This window comes from Physella acuta, unplaced genomic scaffold (assembly GCF_028476545.2).
Source record: "Physella acuta isolate Inbredline_101_S28 unplaced genomic scaffold, ASM2847654v3 ptg000451l, whole genome shotgun sequence".
In the NCBI taxonomy this organism is placed as follows: Eukaryota; Metazoa; Mollusca; class Gastropoda; family Physidae; genus Physella; species Physella acuta.
The window spans coordinates 278588-287081 of record NW_026731970.1 but is presented as its reverse complement, the minus strand read 5'-3'; the positions used below and the strand labels follow the sequence as shown (position 1 = coordinate 287081).

General features: G+C 39.7%; 1 protein-coding gene across 1 annotated transcript in view; it reads right to left on the bottom strand.

Annotated features, from left to right (window-relative positions):
• Window positions 1–1423: 1423 nt before the first annotated feature.
• The window catches only part of LOC131943302 (beta-1,4-galactosyltransferase galt-1), a 38657-nt gene continuing 31586 nt past the window's right edge, over window positions 1424–8494 (bottom strand). The window contains exons 5-6 of the mRNA XM_059303334.1: window positions 3022–3301; window positions 1424–2394 (exon numbers count right to left, since the gene is read on the bottom strand). Of these exons, the coding sequence (XP_059159317.1) occupies window positions 1714–2394; window positions 3022–3301 (961 nt within the window). The 3' untranslated portion in view covers window positions 1424–1713. The remainder of the gene's footprint in view (window positions 2395–3021; window positions 3302–8494) is intronic.

Sequence of the window (8494 nt, the reverse complement as noted above, 5' to 3'; positions counted from 1 at the left end):
TGTACACGTTCAAATCTGTACAAGTCTAGTAGAGATCAAGTTCTGTGGTTTCTCCTAAGATGGAAACAACCTTTGCCGGTTGGATGTTCTGTTACCCAACTTACAATGTGATCTACAATTTTTCATTATATTTTCCTAAGAATTGAATGTTTGAATTTATCAAACCATTTTTTTTTTAATGTAGAAAGTTGGTTGGGTGTGTGTGGCTCTAGGGGTGAGAGTGCCCCCCCCCCCCCATGACATCTATTATTGTCTGAATCACAATAAACTTTTTATCATACAATTAATGTATTTTTATTCATTCAAAGATCAACATTTGTTATTATAAAACAGTTAATTCTACAGACAAAAGTGTTTTGCTGTGATAAAACCATGACAAATGTAAACATTTGAAACCCACCACATTACCTACTGTTTGTCTAGGGGAGATGTAGGGGATCATAATATTTACTCTCATGGTTTATCACTTTTTATGTAACACTTTGAACAATTGATGAACATTTTAAATAGAGAAATGGATTTGTATTTAGGAAAAATGTGTATAAAAATATACATGTTTAATAATAAAGAATATTTGTACAGATTTATTTCCCTATCAATCAGAGGTTTTTAAAATTTTACAACTGATAGCTATTTTATTATTAATTACAAACATGACTGGTCTAAAGCATGACTAGCATGACACCATCACCAGCCTAATGACACCATCACTAGCATAATGACACCATCACTAACATAAGCCAGAACTACTGCTCACAACATTCCCTTTAGCCAGATTCACATAATTACTTCAGATGTATGAAATTCAACTATAAAAATGATGAAACAATGACATTTTGGCTAGTACGTGACCAAAGTCACCCCAGAGCTGAATATCTGGAGAAATTTAGAAAGAAATTATTTTTGAAATATTTAAAAATATTTAAAAAAGGTTACAAAATAAGAAGCTTTTATATATGCGCTAAAAAAAATTAATAAAATCATCTTTGATAACTACAAAGTAAAGCGTGGAAGACTATTATGTATTGAATACCCTTGGTAAACAATTTTAAGTGACCCACACTTTTCTTTAGAGTTACAAGGAGAAGAGGGAGCAAGTTAATATTAGATTGTAAAAATGGTCATTAACTCTACTGAGTCCATTTTTGCAGGCTTCATAATGGTATCCCTAGTCTTTTTATTGCTGAAGAATTTATCTTAGGGATAAATTCTTTATTTGCTTTTGTTGAAAGCAGCAGTAAAAAAATGAAAATGTTACTGTCTGGACTGGAAGACAAAGGTTATCACACATTATAATCTGATCAGACAATACATTCAGACAAATCACATTTTTTATCATGGTAATTAATCTAATCAGACAATACATTCAGATAAATCACATTTTTTATTGTTATATAATTAGGGGTTACCTTTTTAAAAATAAAAATGAATAAATAATGCTCTATTTGTAGCTAATTTAGCCACAGGATTGCACTTATGGATTGGTAGGCTAATGAACTTGTGAATGGCCATTCTATTCAGTAATTTTTTAATATAAACATCAGCACATTATTCATTCATAAAATGATAAATATTAAAATCACATTTAATTTCACATTCTTCAAAAAAAATATGTTAAAATAAAATAATTTTATTAAAAAATTATCACAAGCTAGAAGAATAAAAATGTATCACTAAAATTGCTCATGAATTTAAACTATGCCAGGCTCATAGTCAGGAAACCTGGCCATAGGAAGAGATGTTGACATCAAGCGGAATATTTGGCAGCTCCTTCCATACAGCCTCCAATCTTTGAGCTAACGCTGGGCCAAACTTTTTTACAGCAGTCTCGTCTTCCACCCTTGGCTGGGGGTCAAGGGGCGCCTCCCACGTCCTGTAGTGGTGGAGGAGGGCGTCGTCCTGGGACAGCCTCACCTCCTCCCCCAGGCAGCTCCACACCTGGTGGACGCCCACCACGCCCACCTGATGGGGCGCCACGATGTACTTGGACCGCGAGCCGTAGGGTAGTATCGTCTTTTCTCGCAGCGTGTGTGTCAGTACAACAGATTTAAACTGCTTGGCCGGGGATTCGAATCCTGCGGCGATTTTCGGCCATTCTTTACGGTAAAATGTACACATTGCGGTCAAACTACACATGGCCGGATGTTTCTGGATAAAGTCTTGGACTAGTTCGTGCCAGTTGTCACGGTTTCTGGGCACGATAAACTCGTCTATATCCGTGTAAACAATGTATCGGGATTGATTGCGGTATCGATACAAGCAATCGTTGAGTGACGCGAGCTGAGCGAAGTAATGCACATCCGGGTCGCCTGAAGGCGGCCATGTTTCTGTCTTGAGCGGGAGGTGCCACGGAAGGACTTCAATGTCGCCACGCTGAATGTAGTAGTCCAACACCTGGTGGAGGAATGGTGATTGTTAGTTCAAGGATAATCCGAGGGGTTAGATTAACACTTAAGTTATGAGATAATCCGAGGGGCTAGATAAACATTTAAGTTTAAGGATAATCTTTGATTGTGAATAGTAAAATATCACAAGGGCAGATTTCAATTTCCGATCAGGCGTGCAAATGTTACGTGTAACTATCAATGCTATCGTGGCCCAGACGATCCTCCAGTGACCCATACAAATCCAGTGACCCCTAACTCCCAGTGACCCATACAAATCCAGTGACCCCTAACTCCCAGTGACCCATACAAATCCAGTGACCCCTAACTCCCAGTGACCCATACAAATCCAGTGACCCCTAACTCCCAGTGACCAATACAACCTCCCCCCCCCCAGTAACCCATATGAACCCCCAATGACCCAAACAAATTCCCCAGTAGCCCAGACATCCCCAATGCCCCATACAAACCCCCTATGACCCCGCCAGTGACCCCCATAAACCCCCAGTGACCCCACAAACCCCCTATGACCCCGCCAATGACCCACACAAACCCCATATGACCATGCCAATGACCCACACAAACCCCCTATGACCATGCCAATGACCCCCACAAACCCCCTATGACCCCGCCTTACCTTGTCAACATTAGCGCCAGTGCTGTGGTTGTAAAAAACGACCCTCTGCGCCCCCAGCAGTTTGTTCATCTCAACCATCTCCACCAGCTCATAGGCCCGGCTGTACCTGAAGTTGAGGGGCGTCACACACACCGTGAACTCGTACCGGGCGGGGGCCGGGCCCGCCACCCGCAGGATGTTCTCTGGGGTGTCGCATCTCTCCCTGACCAGACTGACCGAGTGGGGCGCCATCCGGTGCAAGTTTTCCGGCACAGCGCAGAAGATGATCGCTGCCGATAGCCTGCAAGTGATAGGTGTCTGTCAATGATTGGGTCAAGTGTCTGTCAATGATTGGGTCAAGTGTCTGTCAATGATTGGGTCAAGTTTCAAGTGTCTGTCAATGATTGGGTCAAGTTTCAAGTGTCTGTCAATGATTGGGTCAAGTTTCAAGTATCTGTCAATGATTGGGTCAAGTTTCAAGTGTCTGTCAATGATTGGGTCAAGTGTCTGTCAATGATTGGGTCAAGTTTCAAGTGTCTGTCAATGATTGGGTCAAGTTTCAAGTATCTGTCAATGATTGGGTCAAGTTTCAAGTATCTGTCAATGATTGGGTCAAGTGTCTGTCAATGATTGGGTCAAGTTTCAAGTGTCTGTCAATGATTGGGTAAAGTGTATGTCAATGATCGGGTCAAGTTTCAAGTATCTGTCAATGATTGGGTCAAGTTTCAAGTGTCTGTCAATGATTGGGTCAAGTGTCTGTCAATGATTGGGTCAAGTTTCAAGTGTCTGTCAATGATTGGGTCAAGTGTCTGTCAATGATCGGGTCAAGTTTCAAGTGTCTGTCAATGATTGGGTCAAGTGTCTGTCAATGATTGGGTCAAGTTTCAAGTGTCTGTCAATGATTGGGTCAAGTGTCTGTCAATGATTGGGTCAAGTTTCAAGTGTCTGTCAATGATTGGGTCAAGTGTCTGTCAATGATTGGGTCAAGTTTCAAGTATCTGTCAATGATTGGGTCAAGTTTCAAGTGTCTGTCAATGATTGGGTCAAGTGTCTGTCAATGATTGGGTCAAGTTTCAAGTGTCTGTCAATGATTGGGTCAAGTTTCAAGTATCTGTCAATGATTGGGTCAAGTTTCAAGTATCTGTCAATGATTGGGTCAAGTGTCTGTCAATGATTGGGTCAAGTTTCAAGTGTCTGTCAATGATTGGGTAAAGTGTATGTCAATGATCGGGTCAAGTTTCAAGTATCTGTCAATGATTGGGTCAAGTTTCAAGTGTCTGTCAATGATTGGGTCAAGTGTCTGTCAATGATTGGGTCAAGTTTCAAGTGTCTGTCAATGATTGGGTCAAGTGTCTGTCAATGATCGGGTCAAGTTTCAAGTGTCTGTCAATGATTGGGTCAAGTGTCTGTCAATGATTGGGTCAAGTTTCAAGTGTCTGTCAATGATTGGGTCAAGTGTCTGTCAATGATTGGGTCAAGTTTCAAGTGTCTGTCAATGATTGGGTCAAGTGTCTGTCAATGATCGGGTCAAGTTTCAAGTATCTGTCAATGATTGGGTCAAGTTTCAAGTGTCTGTCAATGATTGGGTCAAGTGTCTGTCAATGATTGGGTCAAGTTTCAAGTATCTGTCAATGATTGGGTCAAGTTTCAAGTATCTGTCAATGATTGGGTCAAGTTTCAAGTATCTGTCAATGATTGGGTCAAGTGTCTGTCAATGATTGGGTCAAGTGTCTGTCAATGATTGGGTCAAGTTTCAAGTATCTGTCAATGATTGGGTCAAGTTTCAAGTATCTGTCAATGATTGGGTCAAGTTACAAGTATCTGTCAATGATTGGGTCAAGTGTCTGTCAATGATTGGGTCAAGTGTCTGTCAATGATTGGGTCAAGTTTCAAGTATCTGTCAATGATTGGGTCAAGTTTCAAGTGTCTGTCAATGATTGGGTCAAGTGTCTGTCAATGATTGGGTCAAGTTTCAAGTATCTGTCAATGATTGGGTCAAGTTTCAAGTATCTGTCAATGATTGGGTCAAGTTTCAAGTATCTGTCAATGATTGGGTCAAGTGTATGTCAATGATTGGGTCAAGTTTCAAGTGTCTGTCAATGATTGGGTCAAGTGTAAGTCAATGATCGGGTCAAGTTTCAAGTATCTGTCAATGATTGGGTCAAGTGTCTGTCAATGATTGGGTCAAGTGTCTGTCAATGATTGGGTCAAGTGTCTGTCAATGATTGGGTCAAGTTTCAAGTGTCTGTCAATGATTGGGTCAAGTTTCAAGTATCTGTCAATGATTGGGTCAAGTTTCAAGTATCTGTCAATGATTGGGTCAAGTGTCTGTCAATGATTGGATCAAGTTTCAAGTATCTGTCAATGATTGGGTCAAGTTTCAAGTGTCTGTCAATGATTGGGTCAAGTGTCTGTCGATGATTGGGTCAAGTTTCAAGTGTCTGTCAATGATTGGGTCAAGTTTCAAGTATCTGTGAATGATTGGGTCAAGTTTCAAGTATCTGTCAATGATAGGATCAAGTTTCAAGTGTCTCTAAAAATATCAAGTGCCCCCCCCCTCCCCCCGGAGAAAAAAAGTCTGAAAGAAACACTAGACACAGTAACCACGACATTCTACAAGTACAAGGACGCATTAACCACGACATTCTACAAGGACACAGTAACCACGACATTCTACAAGTACAAGGACGCATTAACCACGACATTCTACAAGGACGCATTAACCACGACATTCTACAAGGACGCAGTAACCACGACATTCTACACGTTCAAGGACGCAGTAATTATTCCACAACACAACTACGAAAAAAAAACAAGCCTCTGCTCAAAGCTTTAATTGGATAAAAACAGATCTCCACCGTCAAGGTTTGTTTCGTTAAATTAATCGATAATTAGATCCGTAGAAAAACAACGTATCAATTTTAACTTTTTTTAAAGGTACATCTTTGAAAGCTTCCTGCACGAAATTTAGATCAACTTGTTTGGAAGGGGAGCTTAATGGACCGGGTTATCCAGCTTAAATTTAACTCCCTTGTATAATTGGATGCGTTTTAATCACATTGGGTTCGCTATAATCAGATCATGTTTTAATTAGTTTTTTTTTTACATTGTTTTGTTTAAATTGCATTAATAAATGTTTTGAATTATTGAACACTGGTTTTAATTATACTGTTTTTAAATTACACTGTAATTGTTCTAACTAAATTGTATGTGTTTTAACACCATTAATGGTTAGTTTTTCACAACAGTATTAGATTTGATTACATTATAATGTATGCGTTTTAATTATGCCTCCCTTTGAATGCCTGCTAAGCTATAGGCAATAACATTTTATTTTTTATCTCCATTTAATGTCGTCCTAACATGAACATTCCCACCCCCACCCCTCCCCCTTTAATCACCCTCCCCACCCACCCTCTTTACCCCCTCCCCAGCTAGTAGATCCCCACATTTAGATCAGCCATTTTTTCTTCATGATTTCCGCTAATGGCAAAGATTTATTGATTTAGCAATCGCTAGAATTTTTTTTTTCTAAACTTAATGTTTATGGTGCCCCATGCAACAGAACACCGCCATTTTTACTTGTAAATAATTGAATCAAATAACAACAGATGTAGGAAGGCGGGGTAAGAACCAGCTTTGTTGTGTCGGTTGTGTAGGGGAGGGTTTGGAAGGGGATTTTGTTGGGGATTTGTTGGGGAATGTGTGTATTTATGTGGGGTGGTGAGATGCTGTTGTGTAAGGGAATGTTGTGTGAAGGGGTGTTCTGAGTTAGGGAATGTTCTGTGTTAGGGAATGTTGTGCTTGTCAAAGACTTGTATAAGAGAGACTGTTATATATGTAAGGGACTGTAGTGTATGTGTCAGGAAGGGACTGTAGTGTATGTGTATGGAAGGGACTGTAGTGTATGTGTATGGAAGGGAAGGAACTGTAGTGTATGTGTATGGAAGGTACTGAAGTGTATGTGTATGGAAGGTACTGTAGTGTATGTGTATGGAAGGTACTGTAGTGTATGTGTGTGGAATGGTAGGTACTGTAGTGTATGTGTGTGGAAGGGACTGTAGTGTATGTGTGTGGAAGGGACTGTAGAGTATGTGTGTGGAAGGTACTGTAGAGTATGTAGAAGTAAGTGGTGGACACAAGGGTTAGAGGTAGACTGGTCAAGTATCGGTACTTGGATACAATACGTTGACATGGGGAGTGTCGAGGTCTCCATGTTTGACGCCACATTTAAAATTTATTAAATTATCATTATCGACAACCTTTCCTGCCTCAGTATCATAGCATGTGATTACATTTATATGCGGGTCTATACATAATCGATCATTCTAATTGCGTGTAACTAGTTTACAACGTAAACTTGTTTCAACAGAAAAGATAATTTAAGATTTAATTGAAAATACACCTGTAGAACAATGAATAAGACGAAGGTGTAGTAGAATAAAATATGCAATCACTAGCTGTGACTTGATCCTATCTAACACGTTACTTCCTGTTATGTGTCCTGTTGTTCAGGTGGTTCTTGAGGTGTGCATACATACATTACACATGCTAATATATATGTATTTCGGCGCTATGGATCATGATTCAAGTCGTATGGAGATAACAACCACCACGGTATTGTTCACGAAATATGATATGGGGTGATCTTTTAGCCTACAACGTTGTCATGTTTCAAACGTTGGTTTTGGCAGACGTTACATGAGATAGCGGATTTTTTGTTTGGTTATGTTACATTTAGTTTTAGTGTATCGGGCTAAAATATTGCTCAACAAAAAAAGGGGCTTATATGTTAAAGCCCACAGGAAGCCCCTCTGTCCATTAATCAATGGAATCCTATCTGTGAGGGTAATAGACAATAAACAGTCCAGACTCACATACAGTGATCAGCCTTCCCCCCATCTGGATAGTTGGGTTTAATGTGGTGATTACTTTTTTTAAACAAAGACTATTCACCCTACTTAAGGAATCTCATTTAAATAAAAGGAATGTGTTATGCTGGATGAATAATAACTATCGAAGTGTAGTTTTATCGGTATTTTGCATGAGAAAAGGATATCGAAGATTTTTATCGGTATTGCATAAGAAATAGATATCGGAAAAATGTTTTATCAACATATCCTCCTCAGTAATGGATATCAATGAGCTATATCGAAGCACGCGTTAAAAAATAAAGTACCTTTGTTCTATTAGACTTCAGGGTCATAACGATGGTGTAGAAAAGTTGGACGATCCCAGCTAGCTAAGCTATACAGTCAAGCCACGGGATAATTATGATAGAGAAACTAACCCAACAGTGTCAAAACTTGGTTAGGTTTAGGTTAGGGACTTGTTAGAGCTGGGTTAGGAAAGTTGAGGACAGAATGTTGACGTATAGGGTAGGAGTAAGGGCTAGGATTGGGTGATCTAGAGATTATATTGGCTTAGATAAAACAATCTGGACACATTGAACAATGTAGTGTCGGCCAGCTCAACAATGACGAAACGTCAAGGT